Consider the following 24,360-nt stretch of genomic DNA (forward strand, 5'->3'; position numbering starts at 1 on the left):
ACCGCATCCACCACCTTAAACATTCACTCCCTCCACCGCTGGCACAGGCAGCAGTATGTACCACATACAAGATGCACTGCAGCAAATCACCAAGCCTCATTCGACAGCACCTTCCAACCAGTGACTTCTACCGCTTAGAAGGACAAGGACAGGAGGCGCATGGGAATACCACCAACTCCAAGATCCCCTCCATGTCACACACCACCCTGACTTGCAACTACATCGCCATTCCTTCACCATCGCTGGGTCAAAATCCTGGAACTCCCTTCCTAACAGCACTGTGGGTGTACCAGATGGACTGCAGTGGTTCAAGAAAGCAGCTTACCACCACCTTCTCAAGGGCAATTAGGGATGGGCAACAACTAGCCTTGCCACTGATACATTCCATGAAACAAATGAAAAAAATTCAGCAGCTAATGCTAAAAATGTATTCAAAAACGGGACAACATAGTCAATTTTCCATTCAATAACTACAAGTGCTAACTATAATATCTCTATGACCAACTGATTGAGCACAACTAAACACAACAAGATTGAGCATCAGACCTAGGACCTTCCTCACCTGCATAGCTCAGAAACTCTGATTTAATTCTGTGGAAAATTCTTTAGAACTAATAACTGAAGACTTTGAGAAGAGCTCAATGAAATTTAAGCTCCGGAAAAAAATAACTAAAATCGGTCTCGGCAAGTTGTTTACTACGCCCAAAGAAGTCAAATATAGGAAACACAGGCTACAGGAATAGCAGTTTTCCAGTAAAAAGAAAAATCAAATGCAACCTTTTCTCTCAATAAGTTATCAGAAAGGGTCACTGATGCAGTGTAAATGGGCTCAAAAGACGAGATGCATTTCCGAAGAAAGGGGAGGTGATAAAGCCGATAATTGAGGCTGAATCATCAAAAAGGGACAAGTTTGCTTGGACTTATGTCCTTTTCCTGCTCCAATAAACTTTTGTGCCCTTATGCGGCATTTTGAAAAATCAGCTTTTGACTGAAGGTCATCACATACAAACATGGAATGCACTTAAAACTGTCACTGGCTAAGAACCACTGATGGCAAAGACACGGAAAAGTGAAGGTGAAAATAAACTCTTGTGAAGTTAAGTCTGTACAGATTTGAGATAAAGTGGGTAACAGGAAAACTCAAGTGTCCGATGATGGTTGTAAAGTACATGAGTTTCACCACTGGGATTTATGAGGTCACCTGAAGTTTTGAATAGATTTCTGCCTTGTAAATGTTTCAAGGTACCTATTATTCTCTCACCTGTTGCTGTTCCGCATCCTTGAACACCTACGTTCATAAACTCTCCAAAGGAGAAAGAGATTTTGTTTTAACAGGGCTGTTATCACCCATAATATGTTTGATAACAAAGTTAATAATTTTGTTACTGAAATTATTCACAATACAGTTCTCACTTGTGGCTGAACAAAAGCTGACTCTTCCTGTAGCTGTGCTCAAGACAAAGGATCATTGTTCTGAATGCAAAATCTCAGCTTTTTGTACCCAACATCAAAATTCAATAATCAGTTTAGGCAGTGGATGGGAAATACAGGAGAAAAGTGTTTTCTGCTCTGCATCAACAATACCTCTTAACCCTAATCATCAGTGGCATTCTTTTTCTGCATGCCAGAAATGTTTCTTGAAATTTCTTAAGTGATATTGCAAATGTAGAGGCATTTTGCATGGTTCTATACTACAGACCCCATGTTTTTGATACCTCCAGACTAGACTATTTCAATGCTCTCCTGGCTCACCTTCTGTCCTCCACCCTCCATAAATTTCAACTCAGAGAAGACTCTGCTGCCTTTATCCTATTCTGCACCAAGTCCTGTTCACCTATCACCAATGAAAAATAAGTCAGACAGAGCAATGGACACAATTAGTTGATGAGAGGGAAAAAGTGATTCCGACCAAAAGATGATGAGAACAGATAGTTACAGAAAAGGAGTTATACTGCCCAGAGGTGGAGTGTGCTGGTAACTGTTATTTCTCAATAGTTTAGGACAAAATTAATATTTCCTACATTATGCTTCATGATATAAAAATATAGTTAAAAGTTGTTTCAAATTTAATAAAAGGTACAACAGAGTTGATCTTGTAAAAAGCCATTATTTTAGAACAGTTACAAAAGGATGATTCCTGAAAGCATTTTCAACAAACTGAACAGTTGATCTGTAATTTAAGTCTTCCACTAGGAAGAAATGTTCATCAAAAATCTTCTAAAAATTCTGAGCCACTCGATAGGGAACCAGCACATCAATTTTTTCCCTTTAATCCACACTTGTTACTTCAAAGGCATCACTTCTCCTCCACAAGGACTACATTGTGTATTAAAAAAATTGCCAACTGGCCATGATGTAAGAGAGCAACCTCAAAACAAACTTAAGTCCCCAGACTACAAGCTTACCTGTTTTGTTCTATGTAAAAATTATTTATTAGAAAACACAACCAGGTGACATTCGTGCATGTTTAAAAAGGTATTGAATTTGAAGATATAATTTTGAAGTACAGACTAACCTACCAAACCTGACTTCATCAGCTAATTTCCAATGCTGACTAGATTTCAGCAATTGTGATTGAAAACAAAAGATTTTTTTTTGAAGACTTACCAAACAGATTCCATGAACGAAGGATACAGGGTCTTATAATCATTCTTAAAATCAATCCAGCGTCCCAATCTGGTGACAGCGGACTGTTGATGGAAAGCAAGCATCATAAATATTAAAAAGATGCTTGTATCATAAATAATCAAAGCTAAATGATGCAAATGTCAATAACCTATTAGTCTTGGAATATTGAAGAATATCAAATAAATTAACTTCACAAAATATACCATACTGTTAAGTATTATGAAAAAAGCTTCAAATATTAACAAATAAGTTAATTAAATTTATTGATATTTCTCCTGTATTCCACCTCCCCAGTGAGTAAATGCATCACAGTGTGTGATGGAGCCAGACAGTCCAAAAAGTTAGATCCTGAAGTTATTCCTTTGTAACTTTTTTTTTTTTTAAAACAGATGTAGTATTGACAGGGACACCCAATAATTTACTTCTGAGATCGTACATATCAACAGACAAGATGCTGGATTGTATTTCATCAACTATGAATACACTAAAGCTAGGATTGTGGGTGTACTCTATCATTTTAAGCTTTAAGGCGTTATTGGTGCAACCAGAGGGAATTACATTTATTGTGCTAAATTTAAAAGTTAAGCTTTTGACTTTAAGCAGTCTACAACACTAAGCAATTTAAAACGATGCAACATACTGTACCAAAGGTTAGTGTCAAGCAGCCTGACAGTTGCATAGCGAGGCCCTAAAGTTATCCAACGTACCTGGTACTATCTCTTGCCTTTTTTTACTGTGCTATGTGGCGAACAGTTTTAGTGCATTTGATGTCTCATTTTCTTCATCCTGTTCTCTCTCTGCCACATTGATGACTCTGTGATGTGTTCTGATTGCCTGTCTGTGCGACAATCTCTCAATGGCATTTGTTGCCTACTTTGTTTCCCAATCCTTATGCTTGCCGCAACCTATTTTCACCCATGTCTCTTTCCCCTCTATTTCTCATTACATCTTTGCGCAGGTGTCTCTATTCCTGTATCTTTGCGTCTCTCTCCCAAACCTCTTTCTACATGACAATTTCAATGTCTACATCAATTTCTTTTTACAAAGATTTTCCCCCTTCCCGACTTCCAAAGGTTATTGCATGCAGGCTTTCAGATTGCCAGATTCACACAAAGATGAAGGATGTGGTGCAAGTCAAAAAAAGAATACCCACATGGCTATGAAACTGGAACTTCTAAAATATAGGGCAGCAAAAAAAAAGTGGTTGATATAGTGAGAAGAGAGAAGTTGGAAAGCAGCCTATTATTTGGGCTTGTGCAGTGGGGTATGGAGCAGAACACTATTTTTTCATCAACATCATCTAATGTATTACAAGCAACTTAGAGATCCCATTTTAAAGTAAAAATGCTAAACTTTGCTTAAGTAAGGAAAAATGAGGGAAACGCAGGGCTTCTAGTGAAGGGATCAGGAGGGCAGTAAAATAATGAAGCGAAAAAAATGAGCGGAGCTGCACAACTCATAGCACAGCGCCACCTGGAGGAGTGAAAGACAATGAAAAATAAGTTAAACTATTTGGACAGGCGTTACTGCCTAACCCATTAAAAGTAATAATAACATCATGGAACAGGAAGTCACAGACATGCATTTTAATCAAATGTAATTAGAAAGCATCAAAAGGTTTCAAAATCGTAATCGCTAGAGTCAAACATGCATCCTCACTTTCAAATATTACAAACAGCTACGTAGGCATTATGCATTAACAAACTGGTCAGCTAGCAACATTTTTCAAAGTTTATTCAATGGTTCTATCCAATCGTTCTCTGTTTCTGAATACAAAATCATATTAAGTCAATTATACTCACCTCCCATTCATCTGAATACCTCATCACTATGCCTCGACAGTGTCTGTTGTATTCAGCAATTCCCATTTCTGCCACATCTTCGGGTCCCTTTATTCCCAGTGTCTTATCAATTTCATATTCCTGCACACATTGTACAAAGATTCAAATTTGAAAACAGACATACTTTGGTGAGAATGGGCTCAAATTTTAAATACATCTGCATTTCCAAGTCTTTCCCAAACTAACCAAATTTGTAATAAGATGAAAAAAACTAGCAAAGCTACAGATATGTTAAGAATGTTGACAGTGGAATGCAATTCCCTGCAGCTATTAATAAAACAAAGTGACGACTGACAACGCAGTGGCCCACCAACGTCATCAGAGCACTCCAAGCTGCGCACATGCGCAGCCTACGTCTTGCCAGGACTAAGTGGTACATGCGCTTGATGATATCATTGCGTAGCACCAACATCATCGCGCGTGGTCGGTCTTCGCGCATGCACCTGGGCCTGGTCTTTGCGCACGCGTGATAAAGTGTCATTGGGTATCCAGCCCTTTGAGGCTGGTGCTCGACCCCCGCTACTCACTCGACGCTTTCTCACTCTTACCCCCGCTCCTCCCCACCCTCAACTGCTCACCCCAGACTCCCCTGGCCGACTGTTCCCCGCTCCTCGCTTCGCGCCACCCCGCTCTCCGGCCGCTCGTTTCCCGCTTCTCCCCACTTCCCACCTGCAGCTTTAGGCAGTGCCGCTTCCCTCCTCTTGGCCACTCACTCCTACGTCACCCCTCGCGGCCCGCCTTGCTTCTTTGGGCGGTGCGCGGAGAACGATCAAACGTGAGAGCAAGTGGCCAAGAGGAGGGAAGCAGCGCGGCCTAGAGCTGGGGTGGGGTGGGGGAAGAGCAGGGAGTGAGCGGCCAGAGAGCGGTATGGCACAAAGCGGGGAACAATCGGCCAGCAGAGTGGCGGGGGGGTGGGGGGAGCAGCGAGGTCTGGAGCGAGCAGTTGAGTTGGGGTGAAATCAGTCCTGGTCAGTCATATAAAATGTGGATAATGAATTGGCAATACATTTTATACCCTGCCTGATTTTCTTCTCCATTGACTGGGGTGCCAATTCACTATGTCCCAAAAGCATCATGGAAATTAATTCATAAAATTCCTTTTGTATTTAATAGGATGACTGGAATATTAAATGGATCTGAGGATTACAGTTGGTATCATAGTCATAGAGATACAGCACTGAAACAGGCCCTTCGGCCCACCATCAACCACCCATTTATATAAATCCTACATTAATCCCATATTCCCTACCACATCCCCACCTTTCCTCAATTCTCCTAACACCTACCTATACTAGGGGCAATTTACAACGGCCAATTTACCTATCAACCTGCAAGTCTTTGGCTGTGGGAGAAAACTGAAGCACCCGGTGGAAACCCACGCGGTCACAGAGAGAACTTGTAAACTCCGCACAGGCAGTACCCAGAACTGAACCCGGGGTCGCTGGAACTGTGAGGCCGCGGTGCTAACCACTGCGTCACTGTGCCGCCCTATACTACATACTAGTATATTACTGGGCTTCCATCCAACTTAATGTAAGGTTAGCTTGCCAGAACCAACTAGCCATAAGCATTTCCTGTGATAAATTGAGCAGGGACATCTTTAATCCTGGCAGCTGCCTGAACGTCACAGACAATGACATTTCAGTGGAAGAGGCTGCATTTACGCATGTGTTATTACTGTGCCACCTAGTGGTTGTGTTGTCAGCAAACGAAGCCTAAATAAAAACCTATTACAGCAACATTTATATTTCATCTTAAAAATTATTCAACAGACAGCAGCATTGAATGGTGGCATTCAAATTGTGATCTCCTATCCTGCTAATGTCTCAGTTTTATCTGTTACTGATGTGCTGAGCAGATCAATATTTGTGTAATGAGAAAAACATACGTAAATACATTTATACATCAGACTTGCACAAGAGCTGTCTTTTACTCCCCCAAAATTGCACATTGGAACAACATAACCTGGTAAAACATTACCCATTACTGCAAACTTACCACAGGTAAGCCATGACAATCCCATCCAAATCTCCTTTCCACATAGAATCCACTCTGATGAGCAAACCTGGTCACTATATCCTTTATTGTTCCGGCAAGTAAATGGCCATAGTGTGGAAGACCAGTGGCAAAAGGTGGTCCATCGTAAAAGGTGTATCTGTCAAGTCCAAAAATTATGTATTGAATTAGATTCCTTACTGAATAAAAAGAAGTGCTCAAAGCATGTAAACCTTTCACATAGCAACAAAGCCAGCAAAAAGGCAAGTACAACAGGGCAATGAAATGGTAGTTTAAATGTCAAAAAACATGCCAAATCCTTTTAAGAAAGAAAAGACAAAAAATGAAAAGGAAGGAAATCAAAGTCATAGCGTCATAACAGCAAAGGAGGCCATTTGGCCCACTGAGTCCCTGCCAGTAAGGACAACAGGTCATGGTACAAGAGGCAGGAGAGGTGACCAAAAGCTTGATCAAAAATTTGGGTTTTTAAAATAGGTTTTTAAAGATGGAGAGAGATGTGGGTTCATGGAAGGAACTTGAAAATGTAACTTCAAGATGGCTGAAGGCTCTGCCATCAATAGTGTGGATGCAGAGATGGGGATGGGTTGGAATGCACAAATAGCAGAAGTCAGAGGAATGCAGAGTGTGAGAAGGCTGTAAGACTGGATAATGTAGTAACAAGGATGGGGCAAGCTCCTGAATGGATTTGAAAAGGAGGAGGAGGATTTTAAATTGAATGTATTGGAGGACATAGCCAGTGCAGTTAGTGAAGATGGATAGATGTACAAATTTGAGAGACAGAGAATACAAGCAGCTGAGTTTTGAAAATGTTGGAAGTTTCTGATGGGTGGAAGATACGAGAACAGAAAGTCAGGCATTCAAAAAATTGGCAGAAGTGATAAAGAGCATGGATATAGGCTTCAGTAACAATGAGGGTGCGGTAGAGGCAGACATCATTGTGATGGTGATAGTGCAATACTTGTACTCGTTCCATACAGACAAACATATGAATTAGGAGGAGGAGTCAGTCACTCGGCCCCTCCAGCCTGCTCCGCCATTCAACAAGATCATGGCTGATCTGATTGTAACCTCAACTCCACATTCCCGCCTACCCCCGATAACCTTTCACCCCCTTGCTCAAGAATCTATCTACCTCTGCCTTAAAAATATTCAAGGACTCTGCTTCCACCACCTTTTGAGGAATAGCATTCCAAAGACTCACGACCTTCAGACAGAAAAAATTTCTCCTCCCCTCTATCTTTGAACAGATTCTCTCACAAGAGGAAACATTCTTTCCACATCCATCCTGTCAAGATCCCTCAGGAGCTTACATGTTTCAATCAAATCGCCTCTTACTCTTCTAAACTCCGGCTGATACAAGCCTAGCCTGTCCAACCTTTCCTCATAAGATAACCCGCCCATTCCAGATATTAGTCTAGTAAACCTTCTCTGAACTGCCTCCAATGCATTTACATCACTCCTTAAATAAGGAGACCAATACAGTACACAGTACTCCAAATGTTGTCTCACCAATGCCTGGTATAACTGAAGCATAACCTCCCTATTTTTGTATTCAATTCTCCTTGCAATAAATTACAACATTCTATTACCTTTCCTAATTACTTGCTGTACCTGCATAATAACCTTTTGCGATTCATGCACCAGGACACCCAAATCCCTCTGCATCTCAGAGCTCTGCAATCTCTCACCATTTAGGTAACATGCTTCTTTTTTACTCTTCCTGCCAAAATGGACAATTTCACATTTTCCCACATTCTACTCCATTAGCCAGATCTTTGCCCACTCATTTAACCTATCTATATCCCTTTGTAGCCCCCTTATGTCCTCTTCACAAGTTACTTCACTCGCTATCTTTGTGTCATCAGCAAATTTAGCAACCATACCTTTGGTCCCTTCATCCAAGTCATTTATATAAATTGTAAAAAGTTGAGGCCCCAGCACAGATCCCTGTGGCACACCACTCGTTACATCTTGCCAACTGGAAAATGACCCATTTATGCCTACTCTGTTGCCTGTTAGCTAGCCAATCTTCCACAGCTACTATGCACAAGAAATAAAAGTTCTCACTAATTCGGAGCACAGCAGCTTTAGAGTACTTAAATTGCTCTTAGTAAATTGAAAACAAACTTTTAGTTGTACAAATTTTACTACAAAGTGCTGTACAATTTTACTCGGTAACTAAGGCGACAAAAAGACATTTTCCAGGTATTTATTGTGTTTAGTGTAGCTAAGAAACACTTCTGAAAAGTTGGATTATCAATTCAAAATATGATTGCTTTAAATTACTGAATAGAAAATTAACAATTTGAATAATGTCTCACCTGGGCCGGTTTTTAGCCTGTTTCAGACATTCCTGAAAACAATCAAACTGCTTCCAGATCTTCAGTATCTGTTCTTCCTCTGCAGGGAAGTTGATGGTTTCTGGCACGGGTTGAACCATTCTTTACAATCTGAATTTGAAAGAGAAGGAAGCAATTTTTCCAAATCAGCCAAGAAAGAGATTAATTTCCAACTGAGTAAGTTGGTACAATACATCAAAAATAATTACGGTCACATATTTCAGTCCAAAATAGATTTCAGATAATTTGCAGCCCATTTTGCCCAAGAAACAAGGGAAGCTGCTAATCCTAAAATCAGACTTAAGTGGTTGAAGGATTCAAATCAACAGCTGTGAAGTTATGCAGCAGCAAAGGGACAAAGGCCAGAGATACAATATCCAATTAGGAATGCCGATGAAAAACAAGTCTTATAACAGAATACATTATGTTGATTGCATACCTACTGCAATATTTCGTAATTGAAAAAGCCGAGAAACATTTTGTATAAAAGTTTTATTACAGCTCATTCAATCTACAGGGTTTTAAGGGATATATTAGAGGATTACACAACTTTTACATTTATAAGTTGGAAATTACAGAGCATCAAGTAGAATGAACAGTTCAAGACATAGCCCAGATTTCCCAATCCACACCAATAAAATTCTACGCCCTACCCCCAATTTTCTTCCTTGATCATCCTCTCCAGTATTTCACCATGGTGGTCTTTTTTCATATACAAGCCAAGATCACGAGTGTCAGCAGAGGATTTCACTTTGCCGGTATTACCAGCTGAGCCCAATGCTGTCCTATCCAACACCCACGTCATGCAGCAAGTCATTGAACCCTGATTGAATGTCTAGCGCTTCAGGCCAGGACCAACAAATCACTAACTTTGTAAGTCACGATCGCATTAGTTTCAGTCATTTAGTTCCCCCTGCCCCATACATAAATTGCATTTGCAGTTCTGCAGAAAATATTCAGCACAGAAATTGGCTATTCAGCCCATCTAGTTTGGTTTGATGTTTATGCTCCACACGAGTCATCTGCTATTCCACCTAACTCATCTCAGCCTTCAGCATATCTTTAGGCTTATTTTCCTCACATACCGATCTACTTCTCTTTTAAAAGGATCTGAGCTTTTTACCTCAACCACATTCTGTGGTAGTGAGTTCCACATTGTAACCATTCCCTGAGTAAAGAAAGTTCTCCATATTTCCCTATTGGATTTATTAGTAACTAATTTGCACTTATGGCCCCTAGTTTTAGATTTTCCCACAAATGGAAACATTTTACATCTACCCTGTCCAACCATTCATAATTTTAAAGAACTCTGTCAGGTCACTTTTAGCCTCTTTTCACATTTCCTGATGGCTGTACTCTCAGTTCTGGTACCATCCTTGTAAATCTCTTCTGTATTTTCTCCAATACTTCTCTGTCATTTTTATAGTAGTGAGGCCAGAATTGTGCACAGTACTCGAAGCATGGCTTGACATAGTCCTATACATTTACTGTCATCTCAATTATTTGCACAATAAAATTATAATGAAGAAAATTAATGTTACAATATAATTATAATCAAATTAAAAGAAACTTGAAATAATGGATAGTTTTTTTTTTATATATGCCGCAATTTTTTCTCAACCATTCTAAAAAGCAGCTCCATGGCTGCCCAATCAGTGCTATCATTCTGCATGAGCTACACAGTAATGGAACAAGTTTCCCTGTTTCATGTGCTACTTAGGAAAATATCAGACTGGAAATATGTACAAACATACAGTCCATTCCCTCAAGTAGTGATCATATAATCAAGTATTGAAATTGACAATAACCCTTAAATGGGTTTAGAAGAGCAAACATTTTTAAGAAATGTTAAATGCCCCCGCTTCAACAAAGTTTACAAAAGCAAATCGTGAGTTTGTGTCATGCTTTGTTTCATCCTAGCTGTGCCTGTGATTTAACTGCAAGCTGTTTCATTAAGAAAAATATTCAGACAAGTATTTGCACACTGATTCAAGCTAACGATAGACAATTCAGCATCATTAGCATACTACAAATTTATTGTCTGAATGTATTTACCTATGTTAACTCATGTTTTACATAAAATAGGAAAATTAAGTTACGAATCTAGTCAGTTCTTCATTTTTCAATACTTTTTAAATTATAAACATCTTTCACTGTACATTTTGTCGGAAGGCTACATAAGTCAGAGCTTGGCACAAGATAAAGCAGAAAAGTCAGTAAAATAAATGCAAACACTTACAAGACAAAGTAGAACTTCAGCTGATCTGGGGTTCAGTTCTCAATACCACTATTACTACCTCAACAGGAATATTGTGTCCCAACCTGCAAAACTTCTCACCTTTCAGATGGGTGTAAAAAGAGCATCAGGAAAGGAAAAAAAGCTATAAAAGCAAATGTCCAGGAAGAAGGCAGGAGAAAGGGGGAATAAAGGCTCATGAGTGCTAGTCACTTACCATGCATAAAGAAGAAAACTTGTTTAAAAAGTGCATCATCCAAACAAACAAAAAGGTGGCAAATCAGAATTAGTTTCAAAATTACTGAAATTATATCAATTCCATATAGGAACTGTTTGTAAAACTTTCTTTCATGTTATCAGATTTAAACACAAGGATATTAATGCCTTTTTTATACTGTGTGTGTATAAATACTTCCAAAAGGCTTTTGATAAAGTGTCATCTAATGGACTTGCTTGCCAGCAGGATTTAAACCCCTGGGTTTAAAGAGGCAGTGGTCGCACAGATACAAAAATGGTGAAGAGACCAAAAGCAAAGAGTGGTTGTGAACTGTTGTTTTTTTCAGACCAAAGGCAAGAGTACAGTGATGTTCCCCCAGGGGTCAGTGTTGCAAACACTGCTCTTTTTGACAAAGTTTATGACTTGGACTTGGGTATACAGGGCACAATATAAAACTCTGCAGATGACACAAAACTTAGAAATGTAACAGTGAGGATAGATAGGAAAAGGAATGAAACTGGACGGACCACCCGGCATCAACCTAGGCACTGGAAACAACAATGGCAAATCCTGCCCTGTTGACTCTGCAAAGTTCTCTTTACTAGCATCTAGGGGCTTGTGTCAAAATTGGGAGCACTGTCAAGCAGCAACCTGACATAGTCATACTCACGGAATCATACCTTGCAGACAATGTCCCAGATACCACAATCACAATCCCTGGGTTGGTCCTGTCCCACCAGCAGGGTAGGACCACCAGAAGTGGCAGCACAGTGGTAAACAGTGGGGAGGGAGTTGCCCTAGGAGTCCTCAACATTGACTCTGGATCACATGAAGTCTCATGGCATCAGGTCAAACATAGGCAAGGAAACCTCCAGCTGATTACCACCTACTGCCTTCACCCCACATATCCCCCCCCACCCCCCCCCCCCCCAACTTGGCTGATGAACCAGTGCTTCTCCATGTTGAACACCAATTGGAAGAAGCACGGAGAGTAGCAAGGGCACAGAATGTACTCTAAATGGGGGCCTTCAAATGTCCATCACAAAGAGTGGCTTGGTAGCACCACTACTGACTGAGCCCTAAAGGATACAGCTGCTAGACTGGGTCTGTGACAGGTGCTGAGGGAGCCGAGGGAAAACCCTTCATCCTCACCAATCGACCTGTCGCAGATGCATCTGTCCATGACAGTGTTGATAGGAGTGACCGCCACACAGTCCATGTGGAAACAAAGTCCTGTCTTCACACGGAGGATACCCACCATTGTGTTGTGTGGCACTACCACTGTGCTAAATGGGATAGATTTTGAACAGATCTAGCAACTCAAAACTGGGCATCCATGAGGTGCGAAAGGCCATTGGCAGCAGAATGGTATTCAATCACAATCTGTAACCTCATGGTCCAGCATATCCCCCACTCTACCATTACCATCAAGCTGGGGGGCCAATCCTTGCTCAATGAAGAGTGCAGGAGGACATGCCAGGAGCAGCACCAGGCATACCCCAAAATGAGGTGTCAGCCTGGTGAAACTACAACGCAGAACCAATTGCATGCTAAACAGTGGAAGCAGCATGCAATAGACAGGGCTAAGCGATCCCACTACCAACATACCAGATCTAAGCTCTGCAGTCCTGCCACATCCAGGCATGAATGGTGGTGGACAATTAAACAACTGACAGGTTGAGGAGGCTCCACAAATATCCCCATCCTCAACGATGGGAGAGTGCAGCACATCAGTTCAAAAGACTAGTCTGACACATTTGCATCCATCTTCAGCCAAGAGTGCTGAGTGAATGATCCATCTCGGCCTCCTCCTGAGGTCCCCAGCAACAGATGCCAGCCTTCAGTCAATCTGATTCACTCCACATGATATCAAGTAACGTCTGAAGGCACTGGATACTGCAAAGGGTATGGGTTCTGATAATATTCCAGCAATAGTACTGAAGACGTAAATCCCAAAACTAGCCGCGCCACTGGCCAAGCTGTTCCAGTGCAGCTACAACGCTGGCATCTACCCGCAATGTGGGTGTATGTCCTGGGCACAAAAAGCAGGACAAATCCAAACCGGCCAATTACCCCTTTCCAATCCTGAGTGACGTGAAACAGGGCTGTGTTCTTGCACCTACACTGTTTGGGATCTTCTTCTCCCTGCTGCTCTCACATGCATTCAAGTCCTCTGAAGAAGAAATTTTCTCCACACAAGATCAGGTGTTCAACCTTGCCCGTCGAAATGCGAAGACCAAAGTACGGAAAGTCCTCATCAGGGAACTCCTCTTTGCTGACGATGCTGCATTAACATCTCACACTGAAGAGTGTCTGCAGAGTCTCATCTACAGGTTTGCGGCTGCCTGCAATGAATTTGGCCTAACCATCAGCCTTAAGAAAATGAACATCATGGGTCAGGATGTCAGAAATGCCCCATCTATCAATATCAGCGACCACACTCTGGAAGTGGTTCAAGAGTTCACCTACCTAGGCTCAACTATCACCAGTAACCTGTCTCGAGATGCAGAATTAAACAAGTGCATGGGAAAGGCTTCCTCTGCTATGTCCAGACTGGCTAAGAGAGTGTGGGAAAATGGCGCACTGACACAGAACACAAAAGTCCAAGTGTATCAAACCTGTGTCGTCAGTACCGTGCTCTATGGCAGTGAGGCCTGGACAACTTATGTCAGCCAAGAGCGATGTCTCAACTCATTCCATCTGCGCTGCCTCCGGATAATCCTTGGCATCAGGTGGCAGGACCGTATCTCCAACACAGAAGTCCTCGAGGCGGCCAACATCCCCAGCATATACACACTACTAAGCCAGCGGTACCTGAGATGGCTTGGCCATGTGAGCCGCATGGAAGATGGCAGGATCCCCAAGGACACATTGTGCAGCGAGCTCGTCACTGGTACCAGACCCACCGGCCGTCCGTGGCGCCGCTTTAAAGACGTCTGCAAACGCGTCATGAAATCCTGTGACATTGATCGCAAGCCGTGGGAGTCAGTTGCCAGCGATCGCCAGAGCTGGCGGGCAACCATAAAGGCGGGGCTAAAGCGTGGCGAGTCGAAGAGACTTAGCAGTTGGCAGGAAAAAAGACAGAAGCGCAAGGAGAGAGCCAACTGTGTAACAGCCCCGACAACCAATTTAATCTGCAGCACCTGTGGAAGAGTCTGTCACTCCAGAATTGGCCTTTACAGCCACTCCAGGCACTGCCGCACAAACCGCTGACCACCTCCAGGCATTTACCCATTGTCTCTCGAGACAAGGAGGCCAAAGAAGAAGTCTACTCTACAACAGTGATGGAAGAGGTCAAAGAGAATGCTATCAAGCAGCACTTGCACAACAATAACCTGCTCACTGACGCTCAGTTTGAGTTCTGCCAAGGCCACTCAGCTCCTGACCTCATTACAGCCTTGGTCCAAACTGGACAAAAGAACTGAAACCCAGAGGTGAGATGGCAAGACTGCCCTTGACATCAAGGAGCCCGAGCAAAAGTGGAGTCAATGAGAATCAGAGGAAAACCTTCTGCTGGTTGGAGGGAGTCATACCAACTATGAAGATGGTTGTGGGAGGTCAAACATCTCAGACCCAGGACATCAACACAGGAGTTCTTCAGAGTAGTATCTGAGGCACAACCATCTTCAGCTGCTTCATCAAGGATATTCTCTCCATCATAATGTCAGAAGTGGGGATGTTTGCTGATCACTCCTCAGATACTGATGCAGCCTGTGTCCAGATGCTATAAGACCTGGGCAACATCCAGGCTTGGACTGATAAGTGGCAAGTAATATTCGCACCACACAAGTGCCAGGCAATGACCATCTCAAACAAGACAGAATCTAACCATCTCCCCTCGATGTTCAATGGCCTCACTATAACAGAATCCCCCACTATCAACATCCTGCGGGTTATCATTGACCAGAAACTGAACTGGACCAGCCACATAAATGCTGTGGCTGCAAAAGCAGGTCAGAGGTTGGGAATTCTGTGGCGAGTAATTCATCTCCTGTCTCCCCAATGCCTGTCCATCATCTACATGTCAGGAGTGTGATGGAATATTCTCCACTTGCCTGGATTGGTGCAGCTCCAACAACACTCAGAAAGCTCAACACCATCCAGGACAAAGCAACCCGCTTGACTGGCACCCCAATCATCACCTTCAACATTCACTCCCTTCACTACTGGCACACAGTGGCAGCACTGTGTACCATCTACAAGATGCACTGCAGCAACTCACCAAGGCTCCTTCACCAGCACCTTCCAGATCCACAACCTCTACCACTTAGAAGGACATGGGCAGCAGATGCATGGGAACATCACCAACTGCAAGTTCCCCTCCAAGCCACACACCATCCTGACTTGGAACTATATCGCCGTTCCTTCACTGTTGCTGGGTTCAAATCCCAGAACTCCCTTCCTAATAGCACTGTTGATGTAACTACACCCCAAGGACTACAGCGGTTCAAGAAGGCAGCTCACCACCATCTTCTCAAGGGCAATGAAGGATGGGCAATAAATGCTGGCCTAGCCAGCTATGCACACATCCCACAAATGAATAAGAAAAGTAAGCTTCAGGAAGACACAGTCAGGCTGGTGGAATAGGCAGACTCATGGCAGATCTAAATTTAATGCAGAGAAGTGGGAAGTGATGCATTTTGGGAGGGGAGATAAAGGACTGGCAATATACAACTTTTGTTGGCATCCTTTCAGCTACAAATGATGATGGACATGCAGCAAACAATCAATTTAGGTTGGGTGTCTTCTCTTGGTGCACCTTTGCTGATGGCTGTGAAGGTCAATCCTCCAGAGGCAGGTTCTGCCACAAATGCTGCATGTGAAGCTGCCAAGTGACGCTGTAAGTTGTTGCTTCTGACGTTGGTGCCAGTTGCCAAGCTGCTGTAGCAACTGGTCATCATGATCTGTGGACTGGTGTGCACTGATGTGTCGCCATTTTCCTCTTTCGCCAGCTAGAGACTCCCAAGTGCAATAGTCGACATTTAGTACCTTCATGTCACGCCTGAAAGCATCCTTGAAGCCAAGCTTTGGGAGCCCCACTGGTCGTCTGGCCTCGGCTACTTCACCATATGGAAGGTCCTTAGGTATGCAACTGTCTTCCATCCTGCGGATGTATCCGATCCACCGAAGTTGCCTCTGTTTGATTAGTGCCAATACACTTGAGATCTGCCTTTGGAGAGGACTGCCACATTTGTGATTTTTGTCCTGCCAGAATATACCCAGAATGCGCCGCATATAGTGAAGATGGAGATTATTGAGCTTCCTTTCCTGGTAGCTGCTGTAAAGTCACCCATGTTTCACAGCCACACAGCAAGGTGCTGAGAACATAGGCCTTACAATCCATCAGCGTGGTCCTAAGGGCGAGTTTGGTGTTGCCACATGCGTATTTTGCAAGTTGGCCAAAGCTGGTTGCTACTTTCCCTATGCGTGTATCGAGCTCAGCATCAAGGGACAGACTGTCGGTCACCATGGACCCAAGGTAGCAGAATTTGCCAACCACTTCCAGTGGGGCATTATTTAGTGTGATCAGGGGCGGAGAAGCAACACCATTTCCCATGACCATGGTTTTCGTGACGCTTAACGTCAAGAACAAGTTACAGGAATGGGAGAGACAGTCCACAAGTCTTTGTAGCCGAGTTTCTGTGTAAGTGACTAGCGCAATATCATCAGCGTAGAGGAGTTCTCTGATCAGGACAGGATGTGTTTTTGTCTTCGCTTTTAGCTTTGACAGATTGCAGCACTTGCAGTCTGACCGAGTGTGCAAGCAGACAGTTCCATAAATGCAGTAAGGCGAAGGTCAGGGAGAAGATGATGCCAAACAGATTGGAGGCTGCGACACAACCGTGTTTCACTCCATTCGTCACTCGGAAACCGTCGGAAGTGGAGCCTTCAAACTGTACAGTACTGTGCATGTTGTCATGGAACGAGCGGTTGAGACTGAGCTTTGGTAAACAGCCAATTTTTCCCAAAATCTTGTAGAGCCCTGCTCTATGTCGAATGCCTTAGTGAGATCAACAAAAGTAAAGTAAAGGGGTGTACTTTGTTTCCTACACTTCTCTGTATGGAGAAGATCATATCCACAGAAGATCTGCCGGCACGGAAAGTGCACTGCGCTTCCGGGTACGCTTGGTCTGCAAGTAAATGAAGTCTTTTAAGTATGACGCTAGCAAAGATCTTCCCTGTGACGCTAAGGAGTGAAATGTCCCTGTAGGTGTTGCAGTTTGCTCTGTCACTTTTGTTTTTGTATATTGTGATGATTTTGGCGTCACGCATCTCCTGTGGATAAGAGCCTACTTTCCAGTAAAGAAGGAAAAGGCGTGGCAACAGATGGACCTTTCCGTGCTTGACCAGCTCAGCTGGGATTCCGTCCTGGCCTGGTGCCCTTCTGTTTGCTGGGCAGTCTACGGCCTTCTTGAGCTCCAGTGATGAGGGTTCTTCATCTAACTCATCCATGACAGGAAGCTGCGAGAGAGCATTAAGTGAAGACTGGGCGATGTCTGACTTGCAGGAGTACAGCTTACAGTAGTGTTCAGCCCAGCGAGACATCTGTTTACTTCTGTCGGTGACTACTTCACCATCTGCCAACTTCAGAGGAGCAACTTTGGTGATGGCAGGGCCAAGTGCCCTCTTAACCCCTTCACACATAGCTCATATAATTTCCTTTGTCACATGCAGTTTTGATTTCTTGACACAAGCTGATCCAGTGTTTGTTTTGCAGAATCTCCTTCACCTTTGAATGGCTATCTTGGCTACTTTCAGGCCATGCAGTGTCTTAACTGTTGGGTTTATCCTGTGTATCAAGTATGCTTTGCTTTTACATCAATAACAGATATCATCTCAACTGAGTAGCATCAGAAAATAGCAGTGTACGAATGTAAAGCAACAAAGCAGAAAGGTAAAAGGACAGCAATAAGGAGAGGAAACGGACAAACGGTTGATAATAAAGGGGCAAGGAGAAAGGATAGAAGTTTGGAGTAGTGCTTTGGGGGTGGAAAGGTATGAGAATACCAGCATTGTCTGGTGAGAGGAAAAATGTCAACTTGAACTTGGCAGGGGTGGCGGGGCAGAAGAAAAAAATGCCAGTTTTAATAGGGAAGTGAACGAAAACCAGTTTGAACTGGATTAGAGGGAGAGTGCATCAGCATTAATGTAGGTGGAAGAATTCCAGGTTGAATAGCAAAGGGAGAAATAAACTAGAGATGCCAGCACAGATATGATGGACCTAACAACTTTCTTCTGTGCTGCAAGATTCTACAGTGAAGAGACAATATCTCTGGGAAAGAGTGAAGAGTTGGAAAGGAAACATGATCTCTGCACTGGAGTAAGAGGGATGGACATGGGAGTGTGACCAGTGACGTACTTTTTGTGGCATGGGTGTGGGGAAGTAATGATCTGGTTGTTCTGATGAAATTGGAACCATCATTAATGTTACGTCATATAAAGTGGAATGACTATGAGCTGTGAAATACAAAAACTCTACATGAAAAATGATCTTCATTTGAAAAGATTAAAGTTTTTCAGGAGGACTAAGTCCCTCAGACACTCAGGGAATGCGCCAGTAATTGTATACCTTTTTGGATTTCCCCTTCAGAATTTCACAATTCGGACTCTCCCTCTAACATGTGTGAATGAATGTTTGGAATACATATAAATTAAGTCAAAAAGTGTGTGCAAATACTTGGCAGGCAGCAGTGGAACAGCAGCAATAACATGCTTTTATATAGTACCTTTAACATGAAAAAACATCTAAAGGCGCTTCACAACTAAGCGCAAGTAAAATGGACACTGAGACAGAGGAAAAGATTATCAATGGTGACTAAAAGTTGGGTTTTGAGGAAATATTTGTTTAAAAATTGGTGCAGAGGTTTAGGGAGGAAGTTTCAGACAATTGTCTTGCAACAGTTCAAATGGTCTGCCACTAGTGGTGGGAGGACAAGGGTAGAATCAGCAGTTGCAGCAAGACAATCACCTGAAAGGGCTTCTCTTCCTGCTTCCATTCTATTACTGCTGGAATCTCCCAAACATTAATCCTCGATCCCCATCCTGTTACGCATTATCTGCATGCTACCTCTCGGCAATATCACCACAGTCAACCCTGCAAAGTCATCCTCACAAACATCTGAGGTCTTGTGCCAACGTTGGGAGATTTGTCCGTCAAACTCATCAGAAGTGGCGACACAATGGCATACACAGCAGAAGGGAGTGGCCCTGGGAGTCCTCAGCTTTGACTTTGAACCATATGAAGTCACAAAGCATCAGGTCAAACATAGAAAATGAAACCTCCTGCCCTCCATCAGCTAGTGAATCAGTGCTCCTCCATGTTGAACACCACTTGGAAGATGCACAGGGAAAGGCACAGAATCTACTCTGGGTGGAGGACATCAATATCCATCACCAAGAATGGCTTGGTAGCACCACCACTGACAGAGCTGGATGTGTCCTGAAGGACATATGTCAGCATGGACCTCGCGCAGGTGGTGAGAGAACCATCTTGAGAAAAAAACCTACTTGACCTCACCCTCACCATGTCCTTGGCAGTATTGGTAGGATTGACCACAGCACAGTCCTTTTCGAGACGGAGTCTCATCTTCACACTGAGGACATCTTCCATCATGTTGCGTGGCAATACTGCAGTACCAAATGGGATAGATTCAGAACAGCTCTGGAAGCTCAAAACTGGGCATCCATGAGGCACTGTGGGCTATCAGCAGCAACAGAATTGTATTCCACCACATCTGTAACCTCATGTCCCAGCTTGATCAGAACAACTGAATTCCAAAGGTAAGGGAAAAGTGACTAGCCTTGACATCAAGGCAGCATTTGACTAAGTTTGACATCAAGGAACTTAGTAAAATTGAAGTCAATGAGAATTGGGGAAAACCTCCACTGGCTGGGATCATCCTGAATACAAAGTAAGATGGTTGTGGTAGTTGGAGACCAATCATCTCTGTCGAGTTCGTCAGGGCAGTGTCTTAAGCCCAACCATCTGTGTCATCAATTACCTTCCCTCCATCATAAAGTCAGAAGGGTGGGGATGTTTGCCAATGATTGCACAAAATCTTCAGTTCTATTCACAACTCCTCAGATAATGAAGCAGTCCATTCCCATATGCAGCAAGACCGGGACAACTTTCAGGCTTGTTAAGTGGCAAGCATCATTCACAGCACACAAGTGGCAGGCAATAACCATCCCCAACAAGAGAGAGTCTAACTACCTCCCCATGACATTCAAAGGTATTACCATCGCTGAATCCCCCATCATCAACACCTTGGCGATTACCATTGACCAAAACTTAACTGGACCAGCCACATAAGTATTGTGGCTACAAAAGCAGGTCTGAGGCTGGGAATTCTGCAGCAAGCAACTCATCTCCTGACTCCCCAAAGCCTTTCCACCATCTATAAGGCACAAGTCAAGAGTGAGATGGAATACCCTCCATTTGCCTTGATGCATGCAGCCCCAACAAGAGTAAAGAAGCTCAACACCATCCAGGACAAAGCAGCCCACTGGATTAACAGTGATGGGCTGCCAAATATTCACTCTCTCCATCACCAGTGCACCGTGACGGCAGTGTATACCATCTACAAGATATAGTGCAGCAACCAAGGCTTCTTCAACAACCCCTTTCAAAGCCATGATCTCTACCACCTAGAACAACAAAGAGTGCATGACCATGGGAACACCACCATCCACAAGTTCCCTTCAAAGCCACACCATCTGGACTTGGAAATACATCACTGGGTCAAAATCCTATAACGCCCTGCAGGACAGCACTGTAGTTGTACCAACAATACGCAGACTGCAGAAGTCCAAGACGATGGCTCAGTACCACCTTCTCAAGGGAAATTGGGGTTGGGCCATAAATGCTGGTTTAGCCAGCAATGCCCACATCCCATGAACAGATTTTTTTTTAATAAAGTCACTGGCATAGGAGCAGGAGTAAGCCGTTCTGCCTGGCGAGCCTGCTGCACCATTCAATTAGAACATGGCTGATCAGCCACCTCTATGCTACTTTCCCACACTATAGCCATATCCCGTGATTTCATTAACATTCAGAAATCTAACGATTTCTGTTTTGAACATGCTGAATGATTGAGCTTCCACAGCCCTTTGGGATAGAGAATTCCAAAGATTCACCACCCTCTGAGTGAAGAAATTCCTCCTCATCTCAGTCTTAAACGGCCTACCCCTTATTCTGAGACTATGTCCCCTGGTTCCAGACTCACCAGCCAGGGGAAACATCCTATCTACATCCACCCTGTCACACCCTCTGAGAATTTTGTAATTTTCAATGAGATCACCTCTCATTCTTCAAAATTCGAGAGGATACAGGCCCAGTTTTCTCAATCTCTCCTCATACGACGCACATGCCATCCCAGGGATTATGACACAGGAAAATATGTAGTTAAACAGTTTTTCCAAACTGACCAAATTTATACTAAAATAGTATTAAGAACAAAGAAAATTACAGCACAGGAACAGGCCCTTCGGCCCTCCAAGCCTGCGCCGATCCAGATCCTCTATCTAAACATGACGCCTATTTTCTAAGGGTTTGCATCTCTTTACTTCCTGCCCATTCATGTATCTGTCTAGATACATCTTAAAAGACGCTATCGTGCCCGCGTCTACCACCTCCGCTGGCAACGCGTTCCAGGCACGCACCACCCTCTGCGTAAAGAACTTTCCACGCATATCCCCCCTAAACGTTTCCCCTTTCACTTTGAAATTAAGATTTAGATTAAACTACACATTTGTTTATGGCACATTTGTTTTTAAGAATTGCAGAGTTTCTAAATGGTTAATTCAAAATTTTCCATTCAGTTCATGGTCAAGTCTTCTGGGTTTGTCGAACATTAAAAATGCCTGTAGCAGCAGTATTACAGTCTGATGCAATATTTGCCGAATGACTGCAAAGGTCCAGGCTGTTTCCTCCAAGCTTGCGCCGATCCAGATCCTCTATCTAAACATGACGCCTATTTTCTAAGGGTCTGCATCTCTTTACTTCCTGCCCATTCATGTATCTGTCTAGATACATCTTAAAAGACGCTATCGTGCCCGCGTCTACCACCTCCGCTGGCAACGCGTTCCAGGCACCCACCACCCTCTGCGTAAAGAACTTTCCACGCATATCCCCCCTAAACGTTTCCCCTTTCACTTTGAAATTAAGATTTAGATTAAACTACACATTTGTTTATGGCACATTTGTTTTTAAGAATTGCAGAGTTTCTAAATGGTTAATTCAAATTTTTCCATTCAGTTCATGGTCAAGTCTTCTGGGTTTGTCGAACATTAAAAATGCCTGTAGCAGCAGTATTACAGTCTGATGCAATATTTGCCGAATGACTGCAAAGTTCCAGGCTGTAAGATAATATATTTAAAAACATGGAATATGAAATATGATTGAAATGCACTGCAGATCCATCAACGATTGAAAAACGATGAAAGTTTCGAGTCGTCGAGAGTTTTGACAAATTGATTTAGACTCCAAACGAGAACTTTATTAGTTCACAAGCTAACAAAGCTGCTGCGTGCTCAAGCTTTTGTCGACATCGCAAAGACACACGCTGTAGACAACAGGAAACAACACTGCTTGTAAGGGTAGTACCAGACAACAGCTCCGTGCCCAGCTCTACCGCAAGCATGCGGATATTATAGCTGCACACACACAGGAGAGGGCCTGTGAGAAGCCGGCGAAATGGCAGCGCCTCACACCCCTAATCGGGCATGCCTGCTCGGTCACCAATCAGCGCCTAATTGAGCTACAAACAGATCCCAGGTGCAGCTCCATAAACCAAATTCACCTACCCCAACTGACGCTTCTCCTGAAACTCCTGCTTTACCGGCTTTTCTGCTGTAATCCTGACGCTCAGAGGGCAGGGGCTCCACTATCTGACCAATCGGCAGCCTCCCGACAATAAACCGTTCTCCCATTGGTTTATTTCCGTGACTAAAGGAGCAGCCGTATTCCAGTGTATTCATTTCCTATTGGCTTGTCTCCATATGATCATGCGCAGTGTCTGGTTTGGAGTTTCCTCCCGTCAGCTTGCGCATGTGTATCTGCTACTCATGCGGGATTAACAGCACAGAAACAGGCTGTAGTTTTTACTCCACAGAAGCTTTGTCCCAATCTGATCCTTCTAATCCTTTCTCCCTGATGTACTTCTAGAATCAGAGAGTTTAAGGCACAGGAAGAGGCCACTTGGCCCATCGTGTCTGTGCTGGATGAAATACGATCCACCCATTCTAATCCCATTTTCCAGCATTTGGTCCGTAGCCCTGCAGATTACGGCACTTGAGGTGTATATCTAGATTCCTTTTTAATGAGCTCAGGGTTTCTGCCTCAACTACCCTTTCAGGCAATGAGTTCCAGACCCCCACCACCCTCTGGGTGAAAAGGTTTTTCCTCATCTCCCCTCTAAATTTTCTACCAACCAATCACTTTAAATCTATGCCCCCCAGTCACTGACCTCTGTGCGAAGGTGAATAGGCCCTTCACCTCCACTATATCCAGGCCCCTCAAAATTTTGTACATTTCAATTAGATCTCCCCTCAGCCTTCTCTGTTCCAAGGAGAACAACCCCAGGCAATCCAATCTTTCCTTATAGCTGCATTTTTCCAGTCCCAGCTTTCACGTAAATGTATCAATGATATTCACCTCAACCACACCCTGTGGTAGCCAGTTCCACATTCTCTCAGGTTACAGAAGTTCCTCCTGATTTCCTTAATTAGTGCTCCACATTAGTGCTCATCATATATTAATCCTTATTATTTCAGCTGTTCTACTGTTGATTGGTGCTACCCACAGTCTGCTGCCCAGCCCATACCCGGGAGCCGAGAAACTATGAAAAGCTGACCAACAGCTTGTTAGTAACTGACAGTTGGAAAATTGCCCTGAGTACAGACTTCATGATAGGTAAAGATGCTTGCAATGTAACTGGTATATGGGCAGGTCATAACATAGGCAACATGGATACTTATATTTGGTCATTTTTATCATAATTGTGTGTCTGGAATTCACCGCCAGGAACGGTGGTGGAAGCAGAAACCTTCCACTCTTTTAAAAGGTACCTGGACATGCACCTG

The 24,360-nt window shown here is 43.4% G+C and overlaps 1 protein-coding gene across 1 annotated transcript in view; it reads right to left on the reverse strand.

Annotated features, from left to right (window-relative positions):
• Positions 1–23,195, reverse strand: part of iars1 (isoleucyl-tRNA synthetase 1) — a 216,003-nt gene extending 192,808 nt beyond the window's left edge. Inside the window, exons 1-5 of the mRNA XM_068051875.1 lie at positions 23,083–23,195; positions 8,807–8,935; positions 6,468–6,624; positions 4,431–4,550; positions 2,608–2,690 (exon numbers count right to left, since the gene is read on the reverse strand). Of these exons, the coding sequence (XP_067907976.1) occupies positions 2,608–2,690; positions 4,431–4,550; positions 6,468–6,624; positions 8,807–8,925 (479 nt within the window). The 5' untranslated portion in view covers positions 8,926–8,935; positions 23,083–23,195. The remainder of the gene's footprint in view (positions 1–2,607; positions 2,691–4,430; positions 4,551–6,467; positions 6,625–8,806; positions 8,936–23,082) is intronic.
• Between the last annotated feature and the right edge of the window lie 1,165 nt (positions 23,196–24,360).

The sequence above is a fragment of the Heterodontus francisci genome, chromosome 19 (assembly GCF_036365525.1).
Source record: "Heterodontus francisci isolate sHetFra1 chromosome 19, sHetFra1.hap1, whole genome shotgun sequence".
NCBI classification, from domain to species: Eukaryota; Metazoa; Chordata; class Chondrichthyes; order Heterodontiformes; family Heterodontidae; genus Heterodontus; species Heterodontus francisci.